General features: G+C 37.9%; 1 protein-coding gene across 16 annotated transcripts in view; it reads right to left on the minus strand.

Annotated features, from left to right (window-relative positions):
- Window positions 1-21,975, minus strand: part of DIP2B (DIP2 acetate--CoA ligase B (putative)) — a 265,368-nt gene that overhangs the window by 57,512 nt on the left and 185,881 nt on the right. For 4 of the 16 annotated variants that reach the window (XM_078336631.1, XM_078336628.1, XM_035256790.3 and 1 more), the window contains 9 exons: window positions 18,838-18,993; window positions 18,206-18,325; window positions 14,602-14,799; window positions 12,583-12,674; window positions 10,386-10,478; window positions 7,983-8,106; window positions 7,261-7,370; window positions 3,113-3,215; window positions 1,211-1,275 (listed from right to left, as the gene is read on the minus strand). In XM_078336631.1, the coding sequence (XP_078192757.1) occupies window positions 1,211-1,275; window positions 3,113-3,215; window positions 7,261-7,370; window positions 7,983-8,106; window positions 10,386-10,478; window positions 12,583-12,674; window positions 14,602-14,799; window positions 18,206-18,325; window positions 18,838-18,993 (1,061 nt within the window). Of the gene's footprint in view, window positions 1-1,210; window positions 1,276-3,112; window positions 3,216-7,260; window positions 7,371-7,982; window positions 8,107-10,367; window positions 10,479-12,582; window positions 12,675-14,601; window positions 14,800-18,202; window positions 18,326-18,837; window positions 18,994-21,975 lie in introns of all 16 variants that reach the window. The other 12 variants (XM_035256791.3, XM_017976055.4, XM_017976053.4 and 9 more) reach the window with 3 other exon arrangements.

A 21,975-nucleotide genomic window follows, 5' to 3' on the forward strand; every position in this document is an offset into this window, starting at 1 on the left:
GTCACAGCGCCCGGCCATGGTATATGGTTTTAAAATGTTAACAGACACTGCCAAACTGCCCTCCAACCCACTTAATGCTTTTATAGTGTTCATACTTGCCACATGCCACAAAGGGGCAGGTGAGCATCACAAAGCAAGAAATCAGTGTCCCTATTTTTTACGGAGTTCCTGCCTACACCTGTTATTTGTTTGGTTAGATAAAGCTGAAGGCGTTGAGGGGTCATGCAATTCAGTGTCTCTTCTGCCACTCTAATCAAGCACACCCAAGACACCCTGTCCCCAAAGAGATGCAGCCTGGCATAATAACCAAGTCTTGTTATTTAGATTAGCCATTTTGCTTACTCTCTAATTTGCCCAAAGAAACCAAGATACCACTGCAAGATACTATTTTCTTCCTCCAGGTTTCTAGTTCTGGTGACAAACTTTTGGTTTCAGAAAAAGGCTGGTGTTAATAACTCATTCTTCACACATGTCCCTATCTTTCACTTGGTATCACAAGGAAGAGATTCTTCTTAACTCCTCAAAAGGATTTTTAACTTCTGATAAAAAAGAAAACGGGAAAGGTTTCAGAAAAGCACTAGAAAGTAAGTACACAAAAGATACCAAGGGTTCTGGGTGAAAAGGGATCCACCTCCTCTTCCCTCACAATTCATTTCTAATGCTTTCCCAGCTCCTACAATATTTAAGGAAGTGGAACTAGATGCTCCCTTAGGACCTTTTCAATTCTGGGACACTGGGGTTGTTTTTTTTTTCTCTCTCCACCTATATGGCATGTTACATATGGTAGTTTCACCACTTGAAATGTCCCCTCTCTCTACCTCTATATCCCCCTACAAAAATCTCTGTATGTCTAAAGCTTACCTATTTTTCAAAGTCCAACTCAGCTGTGACTTCTTCCATAAAAACTGCCTTGAAGCCCAGACTGGAAGGAAGTCACCTTTCTCTAACACCCATAGTATGTTACCTGTTCCTCTCTGATAGGAATAATCCCCATCTACCTCGTTACTCTTCTTCAATTGTGGCAGCTTATCCATGGCAGTCATTCAAAACATTCTGTCCAATGGAAAGGTGATATATCCTCTGGAAAATATTACTGATCTTTTGGGGGCTTAAATTTCACACAAGCAGTGAGAGATGCTCCAGTTACACAGCATGCTGGCCTTATCTCAAGCACAATTTATACTAAAGGCCTTAAATCTAAATAGCTTACCGCAAACATGCCGTGCCACAGCCCAGCATCCTTCTTAAAGTCTAAGACATTTACTATTGTTTCCCCTAAAATAGAAAAAAATATGAAGACAAAGAAATCATCTTTAGTGTTAAGTAGCAAAATTATGTCACTTGCCTCTAATAAACCACTGATTTATTTTTATTATTATTATTATTTTTTTAGATGGAATCTTGCTTCTGTCGCCCAGGCTGGAGCACAGTGACACAATCTTAACCCACTGCAACCTCCATCTCCCAGGTTCGAGCAATTCTCCTGCTTCAGCCTCCCGAGTAGTTGGGATTACAGGCATATGCCACCATGTCCAGCTAATTTTGTATTTTCAGTAGAGATGGAGTTTCACCATGTTGGCCAGGCTGGTCTTGAACACCTGACCTCAAGTAATTCTCCTGCCTCAGCCTCCCAGTGTGCTGGGATTAAAGGCGTAAACTACAGTGCCCAGACTGATTTGATGTTTTTAGAGAAATGGCTAAAAGTTCTCAGGAGATTTTGAGGGTCTCCTCAAAATGGGTAGAGGACTGCTCATACAGTAATGTGGTTACAGCAGAGACAACGAGTTAGAAACTTCTTGTGACTTAGGCACTTCTTCCAAGAGGTATGTTTTTCCTAATTATGTAGAGAACACATGCTTATTTTAGAAACTTGGGAAGTTTGACAAATATATTTTAAATTTCCTAAAAGATATTTCAAAAAAAAATAAAGTTGGTGAGTGTATATATATCTAAACATTCTATCTATACACACACATATACTTCTATGCATATTTACATATCGATAGATATCTAACATAACAAATTGGTATACAAAGCTTGGTTTCTAACTTGTTCCTACTTAATGATATATTGAAAAAATTTCTCCATATCTTTAATATTCAAAAATAAAAATTTCAATGCCCCAGTCATTATATAAATGTATATATATATATATATATATATATATATATATATTTTTTTTTTTTTTTGAGAAAGTGTCTCACTCTGTCACCCAGGCTAGAGTGCAGTGGCGTGATCTCGGCTCACTGCAATCTCTGTCTCCAGGGTGCAAATGATTCTCCTACCTCAGCCTCCCAAGAAGCTGGGACTACAGGCACACATCATCACGCCTGGCTCATTTTTGTTATTTTTTGTAGAGATGGGGGTTTCACCATGTTGGTCAGGCTGGTCTCAAACTCCTGACCTCAGGTGATCTGTATGCCTCAGCCTCCCAAAGTGCTGGGATTACAGGTGTGAGCCACAGTGCCTGGCCTGAATGTATTATAACCTAATCAATCCTTATTTGAGGGCGTTTTGATTGCTCCCATTTTATATATATATATATATATATATATTTTTTTTTTTTAACCAGACAACAACAATATTGTTCTATCATGAGCATTTATTAACATGTTTCATTTTACAAAAGGAAGATAAAACGCTAAAAAAAAATCAACATTGCAAAGAATATTATAAGGCAAATAGTGGTTTATGCAATATGTATCAACCTACCTAAAGTTCAAAAATACAGAATACGTTTTTGTGTTTTAATTTATTCTTTTGGTAGCTGAATTTCTTTGACTCCAAATGTATAGCTGGTAGCCCACTATATAGGCAGGGGAAGATGGAGATACCTGACATTTCACAGCTAATAGAAACATGATTTTAATTAGGGTTTTCTATTGCTGTATTCTAGAAATTATGCTTTACATTTTGGTTTGCCCAGAATTTTAGTTCCTTTAAACTATAGCATATTTTTTAGAAAGAAGAAAACAGAAGGAAGCCAAGAATGTGTCTTGGGACATTTCACTCTGAATTTAGTCATTAAATGAGGTCCAATCACAGAGCATTGTTCTCACAGTCACACATCTCTGAAGGTAACAATGAGGGCAGTCATGAGATGAGGTCTGACCTTCAGAATAATTGCAGGCCTGCGACAGAGCTTGGCAGTGAGACAACATTGCAAGCCGGGACACTGTAACTCCCATTACACTCCCTTCTTTGCTTGTTTTATACTAGAAAACAAAAACAGAAACACAATAAAATGGATTATTTCAAATGACAAAACTAGAATCCAAAAAAGAAACCCAGAAAAACTGTCTTAATGGATTGAATTTAACATGTTTAATATGAATATTTAAGGCAAATGTACTTGAGTCCTAAATGCAAATCACACAAAGATAGGATTGGAGGATGACAAAGCTCAACAAAAGTATGTATGAAAAAGACTTAAAAGTTTAATTAGTCATCGATGTGAAGTGGCTGATCAAAAAGCTAAAACAAGTGATTGGAGCTATATTAACAGAAGCACACCGCCAAACAAACAGAAGTCAAGCACAGCACTGCAGAGTGAAGGGTATGTAAGACATGGTCTCTGTGCATTAGAAGGACCCAATTTTGTAAGGAAGAACTAGAGAAGAATGGCCTATTTGCTCCTCCAAATCATTCAACTATAATTTTGCTTTTACCCTGAATGTTCCATTCAGGTTGCTAATTACCAGGACTATCAACTTTCCTTTCTTTCTTTCTTTTAAGAGATGGAGTCTCACCATGTTGCCCAGGCTGGACTGGAACTCCTGGGCTCAAGCAATCCTCCCAGCTCAGCCTCTGAGTAGCTGGAACTGCAGGCATATGCCACTGTGCCCAGCTCAACTTTAAAAAAATTTTAAGTCTTGCTAAGGACAATAGTGAAAAAGAGAGAAAGAGCAGAATAGGAGTTTTATCCGTAACTGACTGTGAACAATCAACTGAGATAATTCACTACCATGGGACTAGCCCAAATTTTTTGATGGTTAAAGCAAAAGGACATTTTGCTTACCTTTCTGCAAAATTTGACTACTCTTCTTTCTTGACATTTTCTCCTTCCTCGGCTTTTCTGATACTTCTAATACTCCTCTCTTCTAGTCTCTATCTCTGTGTGTTTGTCTCTGTCTCTCTCCCATTGCTCCTTTACTTTTTCCACCCATCTCTTCAATGTCCCATTCCCTAAGAGTTCTACTCTCCTTCCTCATCCCTTTTCACTTTATTCTACTAGGTTACTGCACTCTTAATAACTCCTAGTTCTCTATCTTCAACCCAGGCCTCTGCTCCAGAGAACTCCAGACTGACAGAGTCAATTATTCCCCTGAATGTCCAGCAATCCTGTGAAACTCAATATACCCATCACTGTCTTCTTTACCCCAGCCTCTGCCCATGGAAACTACTCCTGTTGTATCTTCTATCTTAGTGAAGGATGCTGCCATCAATCCCAGTTGCCCAAGTGAGAAACCTGAGTCTGTCTTGCCTTCTCCCTCTCCAGCATCAGTACCTAAGCCCTGCCTGCTCTATTTCCTTGCTGTCTGAAGCTGCATCTACTTTGTTCTCTCCTCTCTACCATAAGCTTGGACTCACCTGAATAACTGTAAAGTTGGTCTCCTTTAATAACTCCCTATTACCTAGAGATGCTTTAAACTTACTGGTAGAGTCCTGTGGGTAATAGGAGAATCACAACTAAGAACTGCAAGTTAATTCAAAATAATAGGCACTTAGAAATACAGAGGGTAGTAGTTCTAATAAGGCCAGAGAGCTAAGCAAAGGCCACACAATGAAAGACTCTCCACCTTCAGGAAGAACCAACAAAGATGACTGAAAGATATGACCAATGAGGTAGAGGAAATGAGAGAGGAGTCCAAGAAGCCAGTGACTGGAATTTTGAGAATGACTGAGTAATGAATGATGGCATCACTGAGACATGATACAGATTGCGAGTTGATGACTGAATTTGGTATTTTTAATTGCTTGTCTTTTTTCTTTTTTGAGACAGAATCATGCCCTGTCATCTAGGATGGGTGCACTGGTATCAACACAGCTCACCGTTGCCTCAACTTCCTGGGCTCAAGTGATCCTCCCACCTCAGACTCCTGAGTAGCTGGCATTATAGGTGCATACCACCAGGCCCAGCTAATTTTTTATGTTTTGTAGAGACAGGGTCTTACTGTGTTGCCAAGGTTAGTCTTGAACTCCTGAGCTCAAGGAATCCACCCACCTCAGCCTCCCGAAGTACTGGGATTTTCTTTTACCTTTTTTTTTCTTTTTTTTTTTTTTCCCCCCTAATATGGGTTGTCACTAGGAAGTACTGGGATTAAAGGCATGAGCCATCTTGCTGGCTTATCTGTTTGTCTTTTAAACATACTCAGATCTCTTCCATCTTTAAAAACAATCATCCTTGCATCCAATAATAACCCATCACCTATCAGAGCTATTGCTCACTCTCTTCCTTTTTTTTGCAGTCCTCCTGTCTTGGCCTCTTAAAGTCCTGGGATTACAAACAGATGTGAGCCATTGTATCCAGCCTCTTTAGTGTGGTGGCATGATCTTGGCTCACTGTAACCTCTGCATCCTGGGTTCAAGTGATCCTCCTGCCTCAGCCTCCCAAGTAGCTGGGACTACAGATGTGCACCATCATCCTCAGCTAAATTTTTGTATTTTTAGAAGAGACAGGGTTTCACTATGTTGGCCAGGCTGGTCTCATACTCCTGACCACAGCATCCGTTAAGTGCCGGGATTACAGGCATGAACCACTGTGCCCCACCCCAATCTCTCTTTTTTAATTTAATCTTTAAAAAATTATTTCTTTAAGTTCTGGGGTACATGTGCAGGACATGCAGGTTTGTTACACAGGTATATCTGTGCTATGGTGGTTTGCTGCATCTATCAACTTGTCATCTAGGTTTTGAGCCCCACGTGCATTAGGTATTTGTCCTAATGATCTCCCTTCCCTTTGCCCCCCCACCCCCCAAGAGGCTCCAGTGTGTGATGTTCCCCTCCCCATGTCCATGTGTTCTCACTGTTCAACTCCCACTTTTGAGTGAAAACATGTGGTGTTTGGTTTTCTGTTCCTGTGTTAATTTGCTGAGAATGATGGCTTCCAGTTTCATCCATGTCCCTGCAAAGGACATGAACTCATTCTCCCAGCCTCTCTTTTCTATAGTCAATTATTTCAAGTTCTCTCTACTTGTTATTGTCAGTGTTCAAAGTTCAATGATTTTCCCCCAAATCTTCAAAAAAATTTTTATTGATGTGCCTGTTCATTCATTCAACAAACAATGGGTGAGCATATGTCTCACGCAGGATACAGAGTGGTGAAGGCTACAACTTTTAGAGTTAGACCTGATTGAGTCTAGCACTGCTATTTTTGAGTCATGGGGCCTCTGGTTATCTACTTAAGTTCTTTTAAGTCTTAGTCTCCTCATCTATAAAGCAAGTTTAATAATAATCCAAACCTCATAGGGTACTTGTGAGGACTAAATGAGAAAATGCACCTTAAAGCATTCAGCCTGCTGCCTGGTATGGACTTGGATTTGCTTAATTCCTCAATGAGATCATGCTGTCAATCGCATTCCTACACCAACCTCAATATCAAACCTTCCGGCCATTTGTTTCTTCTTGCTCTTTATCTTTCATCTACCAATTTGTTCTTTTAAGCAGAGTTATTTTCCCTCCTCATTTTTCCATTCTCTTGCCCCCAACCTCCCTAAATAAGTAGCAGAGACATTTCCCTGGAGGGCAGTGGTACAATCTTGGCTCACTGCAACTTCTGCCTCCCGGGTTCAAGCGATTCTCCTGCCACAGCCTCCTGAGTAGCTGGGATTACAGGTGCATGTCATCGTGCCCAGGTAATTTTTGTATTTTTAGTAGAGATGGGGTTTCACCATGTTGATCTCAAACTCCTGACCTCATGATCCACCCACCTCGGCCTCCCAAAGTGCTGAGATTATAGGGCCACTGTGCCCAGCCCAGCACATTATTTCTTAAATGGTTGTACTCCCCTAAAGTCTTTTGTACCTTCCTTGCATAAAGAATCTATTTTTTTGCCGTCATTCTCTTGAGTGTATATTTACGATCAGAATAATTAGAATAGAAGATCTACAACAAGGTATTTTACAAGCCAAAAGATGGAAATCTCACAGAGCAGGAGGATCTTTTAATATTAACCTTGCAAAAATTTAGTTTATATTTTGAAAGGTGGCAAGTGAAGCCAAAAGAAAAGCCTGAAAGCGTATTTTATATCTTAAGACTTACCTCAATGTAAGCCGGTTCTGTCCCAGCAGGTGTGATGTGTGGCTGCCAGTCTTTTGGTGGCTTTGAAAGGTACTTGGAATCTGTTACAACCCATTTGAGCCGGGGCCAACCTAAATCAAACCCAAAGGGAAAAATTAATTGCCTAAGCCATCAGGAAAGGAATTCACATTGAACTGGTCATTTTAAATATCAAGAGACCAAATTAAGATAATTTTATAATCAATAAGATACTTAGTTTTTATTAGTTTTTAGCAATAAATCACCAGACAATTATACCTTCTTTCAAAAGTACAATCGTTCCACATGCTAATTCCAGGCCTTGACGTTACCTCAACAACTGGGAGGTCCATTTGGCAGTGGAAGTCTACTGAGGTTAGTGGTCTATCCTCTGTCTCTACATGTAGCATTTAGCTTTAATGTACAGAGTGGTAGCTTTTTCCAACCATCAGCATAAAGGTTAAGGGTGTGGGCTGTGGAATCAGACAGATTTGGGTTCAAATTGCTGCTATGCCATTTATTAGCTGTGACTTTGGGCAAATTACTTAACCTATTTCTCAGTTTCCTCACTGGTAAAATGGGAATAATAATGGTACCTACTTCATAAGAATATGAGAATTAAATAGAACATATATGTAAAGTACCTAACTACTACTAAATTAAAAAGCTAATTAAAGCATTCAGTTTAAACTTTTAACTGATAATTCAGGTACAATATTACTAACCTTTAAACTGTACAATTTCTCCATTCTGGGTTTTTGGCAGTCCTTTTAGACAAACTTCACTGGTAAGAGCTAAGGCAATACCACAGCTTCCTAGCAAGAAGCCAATCTGCTGACCTCCAGCATCCTGTGGAGAAATGATAATGAACACGGTAGGGAAGCGAATGTGAGCACACCCATGCCCATATATGACACTTAGTAATGCTCTGGCACTTTGTGTGATAACATTCATGGAGCCCCACCAATATCTGGCAATTGTCAAAATCCAACGGCAATGTGTTCTTCTAAATAACTTCTATAATAGGAACATTTCCTGAGCACAAATCAAGTATTTAATTAACCAGGCATTACTAATGATAAATCCTATCAGCTAAATGTAACCATTTTTGCAAGAATCAGTAATGATCCTCTTTTAGATTAGTTTCAAGAAAATTAAATAAATGCTAACATGGTTCTCTTCCCCTACCTCACCCCCAAAATTCAAGAGAAAAGCAAGTTAGGTCTGAACAAAATAATGTAAATGGATACTAAATGTCTAAGATGAAAATGAAAGTCAATGGATGAATATACCAAATCTGTATACTCCCTTTATTTTTCTGTTTTAAATGGGGTAGATGTAAGCCTTACAAAAACAGCAGCAAAAACAACAAAAGATACAGTCTAAAACATTTCCGTTAAAATATCATCTTACAAGTATCATTATGAAACCACACAACTTCTGCCAACATAATAATTTAAGAACAACCATATAATTTCCTGATCAAATGAAGAATATTACATCCCAACAACTAGAGTTTTGGGCATGTTATCATTTTGTTTTTTATTCCTTTCAGAAATGGTTTTTCTTTTCTTTTTGAGATGGAGTCTCTCTCTGTCGCCTAAGCTGGAGTACAGTGGCATGATCTTGGCTCACTGTAACTTCCAATTCCTGGGTTCAAGCTATTCTCCTGCTTCAGCCTCCCACGTAACTGGGACTACAGGAGTGCACCACCATGCCCAGCTAATTTTTGTATTTTTAGTAGAGAAGGGGTTTCATCATGTTGGCCAGGCTGGTCTTGAACTTCTGACCTCAAGTGATCCACCTGCCTCGGCCTCCCAAAGTGCTATGATTACAAGCAAAAGCCACCACGGCCCAGCCAATTTCTTCTTCTTCTTCCTTTTTTTTGAGATGGAGTTTCGCTCTTGTTACCCAGGCTGCAGTGCAATGGCGCGATCTCGGCTCACTGCAACCTCTGCCTCCCGGATTCAAGCAGTTTTCCCGCCTCAGCCACCCGAGTAGCTGGGATCACAGGCTTGTGCCACCACACCTGGCTAATTTTTGTATTGTTAGTAGAGATGGGGTTTCACCATGTTGGTCAGGCTGGTCTTGAACTCCTGACCTCAGGTGATCCACCCACCTTGCCTCCCAAAGTGCTGGGATTACAGGCGTGAGGCACCGTGCCTGGCAGATTTCTTATAAATCCACATCCTCATCTTTGACATCAGCCAAAATCAAATAATCCACATCCTCATCTTTGACATCAGCCAAAGTCAAACAATAAACTGCATGACAAATTAGCATCAAATGGCATGGAGAAATCACTCAGTCAAACATGGAAATCTGTTACATATGCTTCATTTTAGTTGGGCTGATGTATCGTCAAAGTCAAATCTTATAATCCAGAGAAATCATATGCCATCACTCCAACACCTTCCACCTAATGGAAATCCTAGGTCATACGATATAGTTAGAGGAAATCCCTTTACAAAAAGGTCTCAACTATTGTAAATGTGGATTATCTATAGTCTCTGTAGCAAGACTGGTATTTTTTATAAATGATCATTGTTGAAAGTTAAGTATGCCCCCATGATATTTTATTTTATATTCTGAAACAGAGTCTTACTTGCTCTGTTGCCCAGGCTGGAGTGCAGTGGGGCATGATCACAGGTCACACTACAGCCTCAACCTCCTGGGCTCAATCAATCCTCCCACCTCGGCTTCTCAAATATCGGGGACTACAGGTGCATGCCACCATGCCTGGCTAGTTTTTCACTATTTGTAGAGATGGGGTCTCCCTATGTTTCCCACGCTGGTCTCAAACTCCTGGGCCCTGCCACCTCAACCTCCCAAAGTGCTAGGATTACAGGCGTGAGCCACCATGCCCCTGTAATATTTTAAATAATATACAATACTATACAAATTCTGTCTTAAGTTGAAAATGTTATTTGCATGACATTTGTAAATATTTAATAAATACTTTTTCTACACATTTCATGTTTTTTGAAAGTGAAGCTGAGTAGTTCCAAAAATGGTCCGACAGTTTTAAAAGTTGTGACTGCATCTATCCAAGAACCCAATGCCTGCCATGTCACACCAGGCTACATTCCTCTTAAATTTAGCAATGTTACCTTTCTGGTAAGAGGTACCTCTATAGGCACTGGAATCACTTCTGCCAGGAGGCATCCATAAAAAGCCACCATAAACATGACTGGATCATTGTTGGGGTAAACCAGGGCTACCTAAAATTCATAATGACATTCAATTTAAAAGAGGAATAAAACCATACTAAAGCTTTCAATGTCACTCTCTATATTATATTTATCATGAACACAATAAATCAAACTATTTAACAGCCATCTGCTCTAAAGGAAATTACATTACTGAGATAGAGACACAAATCTAAAAAGATCTCCAACATGTCCATGATTATACTACACATTTTGGGAACTATAACGCATTCATCCTCATCCTCATCACAGTTTTTCATTTAATCCTTTTGGTGATTTAGCAGCAAACAAACCACCTTAAGCATTGAGTTAATTAGTTAGAAAACCCAAGGTAATTTACTTTAGTGTAGGGCTAAGGCAATAAAATAAATGTAATGGATCTCTCCAGATAGAACAGCATATTAAGGAATAAGCTTTACATCTCTCAGAGAGAGCCTATAACTGTGGATTGACTTGATCACCATGTTCGGGCCAACAGAAGTTTTCTTACTCTTTAATTCATTGTATTAATCCTTATTCCCTTACCCAACAATGCAAACATTCTAGCAGGAGGGCATTTGGTAACAGGTGTAAGCAATATTGGCAGAACCCATACGGATATGCAGTTAATTGATTAACAGAACATAAACAGTGAAACCTCTATAATAAGTTCATACCTGTGATCTCACCTGTAACACATCACAGAAATAAGTGACTTTTCCCAGTTTACTCAAGGAATGCAAAAACACAAAAGTCACTACCACTGGTTTGTTACTTGGCTTGGATACTCCCAGATTAACATTTGAAACTTACTCATGTCATGAGACTTGTTTCCCTTTCTTTTGCTTTCAAATTCTCTTAACTCACTCCCAAAAGAAGTTCATTTTTGAACTTTTAAATTTTCCTAGAGTTCTGGAAAATTAATTCCACAAGACATTTAAACAATCCATTTCCTTCCTGCACACATTGTCCATGTTGCTAGGGAGACACAAAATCACCCTCTTTGCATTCGGAAGGACCAGGAAACACTCATGTGTCACATTTTTAAGTAAAAGCCATCCTTTATGTGCCCTTTGTCACAATGCAAAAGTATTTTAACAGGACTAGTTTAGGAGATTCCATAATCATAAGCCTAATAAAAAGAAGTCTATTGTGTAGTTGGTGTTCATTCTATGAATTCCAAATGAAAAGTAATGGTAAAAAGTAATCATATTTAGAAAATTATTAAGAGGAAAAATATCTTCAAAATATAAAAAAATAGTTTAATGTCACCTCAAATTAAAGGAGAAATAAAACTATGTCAATTCGTTTTTTCTTAAAAGTAACAAGAATCTTCCTCTCTTTTTACATAAAACCACAGAAAATTGTTTTAAAAGATGTATGAGGCTTTTTTGTTGTTGTTGTTAGACAGGATCTCACTCTGTTGCCCACACAAATGCAGTGGCAAGAGCATGGCTCACTGCTGCCTTGAACTCCTGGACTGAAGCAATCCTCCTACCTTAACCTCTCAAGTAGCTGGGCCTATAGGTATGTGCCACCATACCCAGCTAATTAAAAAAAAAATTTTTTTTTTAAGAGATGGGGTCTCACTATGTTGCCCAGGCTGGTCTAAAACTCCTGGCTTCGAGTGACCTTCCCACCTTGGTGTCCCAAAGTGCTGGGATTACAGCTGTGAACCACTGCACCCAGCCCTGTCTGAGGCATTTTGTAAAGAGGAGAGAAAAAAAAAAAAAAAAATCAAAGAGTAAGTTTTGTTGCTGTTTTCTTGTTGTCTAAAGATTCAAATATTTATTTCTGAAAAGATTTAGGTTTCTCCTTCTTTTTATTAGCAACTAAAGAGTTTAAATGATTGGCAGCTACAGGAAAGGACATGTGAATTTCCTTCAACCTATAAATGTGAGAATTACCACCTGGCATTGGGCTAACCTAGGTTGGGACCAAACCACTTTTATTTTTGCAAAGTAAGTGTTATATTGTCACAGATAGGAGGGCAAAAAGTAAGCGTTTAATGCCATTTCTTACAGTTTGTACAAAAAAAAAAGTTATATACATTTTCCTGTTGTGTATTAAAACTTCAGAATATTAGCATATTAGAAAATAATAAACACCATCTCCCTAAAACCAAAATGCCAATTACCCTGTCTCCAGGTTTTAACACAGGTTCATTTTTGGTCCCCAGTTTATTAAGAAGTGTGTAGGCCAACTTTAAACTTCTGCTCCACAACTTTCCTGGAAAAAGAAAAAACAACAGTCATAGAGAAAAAAACAGGTCTACCTCAATGAAAGAACATTCAGATCATCAGTGCAGTTAACGAGACAATGGCCACTTCCAAATGATGGGTTAGATGAGTATCATTCACCCTCCAAAACATAGTAAGCCTCCCCACAAAAGCTTTATATTCATTCTAGTTTACTAAAGCCAGTCCTGCCTTTAAACAGAAATAAAACAACATCAGATGCTCATTTTGGTTTATAAAATGTTCAAAATTCTTTTCTGAAATAACCTGCATATCCTTAGAAATAATTTGATGTAAACCGATCACACTGAAAGGGAGGAAAACAATATTTTTAATCACAAGACTGAAAATCAGAAGAATACTCTGTTCCAAGCTTTAAAAAAAAAGAGTCTCGCTCTGTTGCCCAGGCTGGAGTGCAGTGGTGTGATCTCAGCTAACTGCAACCTCTGCCTCTCAGGCTCAGGTGATTCTCACCTCAGCCTCCCAAGTAGCTGGGACTACCAGTGCATGCCACCACATCCAGCTAATTTCTGTATTTTCAGTAGAAATGGAGTTTCACCATGTTGTTCAGGCTGGTCTCAAATTCCTGGCCTCAGGTAATCCACCTGTCTCAGCCTCCCGAAGTGCCAGGATTACAGACATGAGCCACTGTGCCCAGCCAGCTTTTTTAAAAATTTACAAATATGGGAGGCTGAGGCAGGAGAATTGCTTGAACCCAGGAGGCAGAGATTGCAGTGAGCCAAGATTGCGCCACTGTACTCCAGCCTGGCATCTGGCGACAGAGCAAGACTTTGTCTCAAAAAAAAAATTTTTTTTGCAAATATCTTCAGAAATGTTCTAAGCTTTTTCTGAAAAATCACTTATATAGGTGGTATCAGATACTTGAGGAAACTGCAAAGCAAAATCATGACTCAAATGATTAAACATTCCATACCACTGTAATTTAGTGAAAACAAACACTAAAATGGAAATTATCTGTATGAACATGTGGATGTATTCATAGATGTTAAATAAACATGCAAAGATTTGGCCAGCTAAATGCTTTCTTTAAGGGTTATATGAATGAAATTTATATATGGCTTCTGAGGTGAATGTTAAAACAATTTTGGCAAAAACAAACAAAAAAGGGTTTTCTTTTCCTAATCCCTCCCCTCAACCCTTAGAAATCTTAGAAATCTTTCCCTTAGAAATCTTATTTTAGATTATGAGAAAAGCAAAAGGGAAATCAGGTTATTTTAAATAGCTATGTTATTTTATATACAATTTATTCAGAGGAATATCCAAAGTTTAAACTATGTCAACCTGCGTAATTCTTCAAATAAAACCTTGTTTTTCTTCAAAGATTATTTTCTATCTAGGTCTATGGACATTGTGCTCCACTTGCAAAGGAGAAAAGGAATCTGTCTGAATAAACTAGTACAAAATCTCATAGCCCAGGGTTGACCCCATTTTTCTTTGAAGTTATTTTAAAAAGAAAAAGAAAAACTTTAGCTGGTACTAATTTTTTGTTTATTACAGAATTTTGTGCCTATTACAATCAAGACGCAGGGTGGAATAAAGATTTAACAAGTAATCAGTTTCAATTGTTAGATAAAACCATCTGATTTTCACCATACATCATTAATAATGACCAAATGTTTTTATAAAATCCTTTTGTAATGTTAAAACATCTACGGATATACAAAATCTCTCTTCTTTTTCCTGTCTTTTAAACATTAGCTGGCTTGCAAATGTCACTTTAGCAAATAAAAATATTTGGCAAGAGCTTTACTTAGAACTTAGGATCCTATTAAATTATTTTTAAAAAATCTACTGAAACATAATGACCAGCAACTGAAGTATCTAGATAAGAACACTACACACGATATTCTGAAGAATTCTCAGGAGAGAAGGAAGAATCTGGAATTTTGCAGACTCACCATATGTAAGAGTATAAACTGGTTTCCCTGTCATGTCCAGTGCAGTCAGACAGGAGCATTTTGCTTGAGTGGTACCCCAGCGCTGCAGGGCAGATTCAAGAGCAGGAGGCCAGTTACAGATGACTCCTAAAGGCTCTCCTTTCACAGGGGTCATCTGCCGTCCCTCCGGCTTGGGCTGGTTGGGGTCTGGCTGAGGTACTGTACCAAGAAAATCCCAATGGGTGAAATGAGTATAAATACCAGTGAACACAACTTAAGTCTCTAATCCCAGCTACAATTTCCTTTTCACTTCATATTTACCTGGTTTAAACTCACTTTGAGAAAGGACATGGTTAGAAATCATTGTCTGCAAACTGGGCCTTAATTCAATTTTCCACTTAAATATTATGAAATTGTATTCAATATTTTTTTAATTTATGTAGTTTTTTTATATTCAATATGTTTTATGCAATAAACAAATCCTAACCCTGACGGAGCAAATCACTGCATATACAGAATAGCACAAAATAGACATTTTTTGTAGCAATTCTACAGTTTTTAGTAAATTGGTTTTTAAATCTTTACAGTTCGTGTCCAGCGCAAGAGAACCGGGTTCTTCTACACGAGATTATGTTTAATGAGAAAGCCCAAGTTCACATTCACTTTTTACTGGTATTACTTTAAGCAAATTGATTTATCTGAGCTTTGCTTTTCTCAACTGTAAAATGCCGATAGTAAGTCATACCTTAGGGTCATTACTTCACTCAAACAGATAGCAGGCATAAACCATGATATCCCATGTCTCCAGACCTCTGCACTCATCTCGTATGGCCTATCCCTTTTGCCTCCTGGTGAAGTGAACTCTTACTCATCTTTTCAGGACTCGGCTAAAAGAGCACATACTCTGGGAACCAGCCCCAACTACCCACTGAGGAGACTATTGCTTTCTTAGTGCTCCCACGCTGCCCTTAGGAAAGCACTGAGGATCCTCAAGGACATTTGTCACTGCACAAGTTTTTCCCCACAAAGTCTGATGGCTTCCTGAGGAAAGGGGTAGTAGCTCTTACTCCTCTTCGGCCTATAGTGCCTAATACTTCAAGGTTGTTCAACAATGTCAGCTGAATTGGACTGAATTTGGATGTGTGTGTGGTTGGGGAGCTAATTACTAACATGTTCATTCCAGAAGTTGGGGGTGAATATTTCATATCCTTTCACAGATAAAACAAAAGTCCTCTTAATTTTTCTAAAATGAACAAGTATTATTCAAATAATAAAATTCAAAAAAAGAATCCTACATTTTCTTTCTTTCTTTTTTTTCCCAAGACAGTCTTGTTCTGTTGCGAAGGCCAAAGCACAGTAAAGAGATCTCGGCTCACTGCAACCTCTGCCTCCTGGGTTCAAGCACTTCTCCTGCCTCAGCCGCCTGAGTAACTGGGATTACAGGCACCTGCCACCAGGCCTGGCTAATTTTTGTATTTTTAATAGAGACAGGGTTTCACCATGTTGGCCAGGCTGGTCTTGAACTCCTGACCTCAGGTGATCCACCCGCCTCGGCCTCTCAAAGTGCTGGGATTACAGGTGTGAGCCACTGCACCTAACAAAATGCTACATTTCCATAGCAGGAAAGATAATTTACACATGGAACAAAAAATCAAGTATTTACTGAGTTCCAACTATCTTCACAGGATATGATAAACAATGGGAAAATAAATGCTGTACACATCATTCTTTGAATAAACATTATACTTAATAAGTGCTTAGTGCAAGGAATACAGAGTCTGAGCTCCTGAGGAGCATCCAGAGTACACCAGAGGACATAAACACATACAGACTCAATGTTAAGGCTAGGATAACATGAGCAATGCGTGACAGACGCATGGAAAAGGAGGGCAGAAGGGAGATATGCCTCCACCTGGAAGAGGAAATGTCTGAGCTGAGTCTTAAAGGATGAGCAGGAGTTAGCCACGTGAACAGCAGATGAGAAAAGAGGCACAGAAGGGAGAAGAGACAGAATGAGCAAAAAATCTTAGATGGGCAAATGAAATATGAAATAAATGATGTTTTATAGCTCAATGACAATCTGGGGATTGTACTTAAAATGCCTTGATTCATTTTTCTACTAAAATAAAATTGATGAAATAGTTTCACTCCATAATTTGCTGCCTTAGGGTAAATAATAGATATTTCAACTGCCCTTCTGCTTTGCATATTCCCAGACCCTAAACCACTAGATTAATTTAAAAAAAAAAAAAAAAAATGGGTGTTTCTAAATAAGTATTTTATTTTTTTGGACAGACTATGTATATGGTAGGCTTTGTTTCTGGCCATGAAAGCTGACATTATTGCCATTGGCTTCAGTGAAGATTCTAGGGCATGCTCTTTCAGATTTCCAAAGACATACCGGTATTTTTCTTTTCCAAAGGTAACAATTATTCAAATAAGCAACTGTTGCCTATTATATCAATAATTAATAGAAAGTTATTAGTTCTAGTCTGCCAATGTAATTTTTTCAACTAAGATTCCTATTAAACCCTGACCTTCATGTACCTGGTCAATACTCAATGCTAGAAACACTGGAGAGGCTATTGCTGGGATGGGCATCTTGAACATCAGTGTATCATGAAAGATGTCCACCATTCAATGAGTTTAGTGATTCCTAAAGAAACAGATACTCATCTTAACCTCACATGTCAGGTTGCTTTCTGTGGCATAAATTGGGCTAAGACCAGATCTAGTCTACCAATATGCCTAATTCTATTAACAAGCTGATGTGATCAAAACCTACTACAGTAGTCTCAGGACATAGAAACAGACTACAAGCTACCAAGGCTTAGCTTGATTTCAACAAAAGCTTTTCTTAGATAGATCTATTTTTCATCTAGCTTCTATAATTATCAAATAGCCATTCCCATTTTATCCATATTCACACCCATGACCCTTTCCTATTAAATCCTAGATATATGATTTCATCCATAGTTTAAAAATTATTGAATGAATAAATCACTGTTACACTTCCTCTGTGAAGCCTTTCCTAACCCAGATGGAACTGATTTCTTCTCTTCTCAGAAGTGCCTATATTGGCTGATAGATACTAAATACTTAAACTAAGTATTCACATGGATATATTTTAGTACCTGTCTAAATTATAAACAACATGAAGGAAATAACTGTATTTTTATACATCTTTGAACCTTGTTACCATCTAACATGCTGTTTTGTAGAAAGCAGAAATATATGTATTGATTGGTTGATTTATAAAAGGACTATATTATATGAAAAAAAGAGTACTGAATTTGATATCCACATCTCAGAAAATGTCAATTATAAATAACTCATAAAATCAGGTATTTGGGATAGTTCCTAATTTCAAAAAGTGTATTTCCAAAGACAGTTCAATGCTCCATGGTTACCTCTTTGCCTTTCTTCCCCCTTCCTCCCTCCCTCCTTAATTTTCATCTAAGATCTAAAATACAGATGACCATTGGGAAAAAAGAGCAGAGAACTATGAACTCTTTGAACCAAGAACTGTGTCTTTTTCATTCTTTAACCCTACAGTACCTGACAAGTAGTAACTGCTTAAGACATATTTATTTAATGAATATGTTTTTGGTATTTTTACCACTACCTTCCACAATTTCTTCAGAGTCATCCACAAAAAATTCCTTTAAGGGAGGCCTTTTGGGTCGTTTCAGAGTGTTGAGAAGCTGCTGGATTTTTGTGGATACTCTGCTATTGACAGGAACACCTATAAGGGAAAAAATGATAAGTTAAAATTTGTTGACTATAAGGATATTTTAGTTCCTCAGTTCCCTCAGGAGCTTTTATTTCTAAGAATGTTTGGCCTTTGTCCATAGTCTCCTTCTCTTTCAAGTGGACCAAATATTTACACAACAAGTTTTATGACAATAGAGAACAAATATGGTGCTGTTATTAATTAGACTTAAGGATTTCACCTAATCTCTCTCTTCAGTTATTCTTTTTTCTTTTTTAATCTCTTCCTATCATTTTGAGCAAAAATCTGTTATTCTTTTCTTTTTCCACATTCAGGTTTTTGTTCAAAGTATCTTTTGGAAGTACCCACTAAGTTCAATTAGGTGGCAACACTGCCACTGTGCAGACAATGAATAAAAGGTTCTCAGGATTAGTTATTAGTGGGCCAACTACAATGTAGTTCTGCTGGGCTAGTTAGGAGCTACTGTTCACAATCTGAATTTTTCTAGTTTAGTTTACACTAAGATACCAAAAATAACTCCTTACCATCAGCTGTATCCATAAGGCTGGACCTGTTGGATCCTTTGTGCATGCCTTTAACTATCCCCGAGGGGGGCAGGTCAATGTTTGCTGGGCGTATGGAGGAAGATGATGAGGAGGAAGAGGTAGTTGTAGTGACATCAGGAGGAGCAGAGAAATTCTCTGAGAGGAGAAAACAAAATTTAGAATTATATTAGCAGCAAAAACAAAAATCTTCAAATCATTTGATTTTTTTTTTAAACGTTGAAGGAAAGAATATAAATGGGGCATCGGCTCTCGTAAAACAACCTTTAAAAATCAGATTCTACTAGTAAGACACAATGGGAGAACAATAAGTTAAGTCAGGGTATACCAGCTTTTCAAAATTATTATTTTGTAAGACTTGAGTAGCCTTAGTAAGATCAAATCACACATTCAGTGTTTCTCAAAACATTATTTTCTATATAGAAAGGCTGGTAGAAAGCCAATGTTAAAAATAATCATAATAAAAGTTACAGTGACTTCAAAATGAAATCAACTAAGATCATAACTGGCTACTAATATTGTAGTCTCTCGAACATTTCTTGATGATTATAGTTATCTAGAATGTTTCCCCTTCTACCAAAGACCAAACTCGTATCTTGAAAATGCATCAGACTGCACAAGTTTCCAGATGAAAAACACTAGATAAAAGTTCATTTTTAACTTTTATACAATAATCCATAGGTAATTTGAATCTTCTTGACAGGTAATATTCTTCCCTTGCTCCCTAAATAGTGTTATTCTACTCTACCACACATAGGGATTCTTTGGTAGTGTTATTCTACTCTACCACACACAGGGTCTCACTCTATTGCCCAGCCAGGAGTGCAGTGGTGCAATCACGGCTCACTGTAGCCTCAACCTACTAGGCTCAAGTGATCCTCCCACCTCAGCCTCCCAAGCTGGGGATCACAGGTACATACCACAATGCCCAGCTAATATTTGTATTTTTAGTAGAGAAGGAATCTTGCCATGCTGCCCAGGCTGGTCTCAAACTCCTGGGCTCAAGTGATCCTCCCACCAATGCCTCCCAAAGTGCTGGGATTACAGGCATGTGCCACCACATCAGGCCTCAAGATTCTTAATATGGAGAAACTTAGCAAGTAAATTGGAAAAGATCCCTGTTCAACAGGGACATGTAACAATAACATGTAACAACAACAACAAAAAAACCACTAGGTAGTTTTTAGTGGCTTTTTGTGATTCTTGCAAATCATATATTTTCTTCCCTCAAATTTCCTTCTTCTTACTTCTCCAGATGTTTTCTTCTAAGTTTTTTGTAAAACTTAAAAAAGGAAAAAGCATAAATAAATAATTTCTAGAATCAATTTGGGCGTAAGGTCTCTATGCTCTTAAGTCTATAATTACTAGTTGAATAATTTTTAAAGTTTTAAATATACTAACATGAATATATTCCGGTATATCTTTCTGTAGGATAATGTGGTAATGAAAAGCACTAAAAGAGACATTTTTATTTGGCCCAGCAACTCAAACTTACAGGAATACACCCTAAGGAAATAATCAGACAAATGCACAAAGTTTTGTGTTCAAGCACATTCATTCCAGCAGTTTTTATTAATAGCAAAAAACTGGATACTATTTAATAGGGGAATGGCCAAATATACCAGGGAAGAGAGTCATACAGTGGTGTATATTGAAACTATATAAATAATAGTGTAATTGTAATGATATAAAAGATGTTCATCACATACTAAGAAAAGCAGGTTATTAACATCATGTTTAGGACAGTTCATTTTTGTAAAATCAAAGCCAAAGTCTTACATATGTAAGTAAAATCTAGAAGAATATACACTGCAGTAATAATACTAAAGTATCATCCATGGGAGGTAAGATTATATGTTATTTTACTTTTCTTTTACCTATATTTTTGAATTTTTCTATTAGGAACATGAATTACTCCTGTTACAACAAACATCCCGAAAGCAATAATGTGGATAAAAGGGTTTCTATGAGTCACTGAACCAATAACTTTTCACAGGGTAGTTAGAAGCAATGAAAAATATGAGGCTGGATGAAATATCTTGTTAACAAAAATCCAGGTAAAAGTTAACTGGGTATTAGGATAATATGTTTAACCAGTACTATTGGTATTTTTTAGACAGATGTGGAAATAAAACCTCAGCAATCATGGTTCTGCTGCTCACCCTCCATGGCTGGAGCGGTGGTCAATGTGCACATCTTTGTAGCTGCTTCAGCAGGCTCAGGAAATGGCATGGCAGGGCAGAGCAAAGCATGCAGGACAAGTCATCAGTTGTTGGCATGTGGCTTTCTAAGGAGGGCAATCATACCCTCAAGGTAGCTACTTCTTTAAAAATTACAGTCTTGAATTGAAATTTTTCCAAGTTTTTCTCTTTTTAGAAATCAGTTAACAGAATAAAGATTTATGAGGCGATATAGACAGGTCACTGAGATGAAAATTAAGACACCAAAATGTAGATTGTCAAGAAAGGGAAAGGTATCACAGACACATAATGTTAACACACATTACTTAGTGTAATTTGTAACAACCAATTAAGCAAAAGCAGAGATCTGAGCTGTATCTTTATCTGCAGATGTCACAACTCTTTAAAAAAAACCACACACAACATAAAGCAGGGCCAAGCAAAAGCTACGCTCCATATAGTAGCATCTGCAGTATATTGATAGCAGCTCACAGAGTACCAACATCCTCAGCCTGCACACTGCAGTGTAGCAATATCACAGCAGCAAGGACAACAAATCCAGTCTTTACACTGAAGACAAAAGGCCTCACTAATACTGGCTCAGTATAGATTTTGCTCAGGTTTAGTGTTTTTGGTTTAACAGAATACAGATAACAATCCTGGGAAAATCTAAGATGTTACATTTTTCAACCTTTTAATAGACTGAATATTCTTCAGTTGGGATAACCCCACACTAAGACTGGCGTTATATCTTGCAGCTTGAGTATTGCTTATGGAAATAGCTATGGCTTCAGGTGGGCAATACTACTCACCAATAATGCAGGTGATACCTGTTATTCCTGCGACAAATGTATTGCTGGTGTTTCCTTCTTTGTCTCATTAACTGTCATGTTTTCTCTAACTGTATTTTTTGGGCCATACTGAAAAACCTAACACAAAC

Source organism: Callithrix jacchus, chromosome 9, assembly GCF_049354715.1.
Source record: "Callithrix jacchus isolate 240 chromosome 9, calJac240_pri, whole genome shotgun sequence".
Lineage (NCBI taxonomy): Eukaryota > Metazoa > Chordata > Mammalia > Primates > Cebidae > Callithrix > Callithrix jacchus.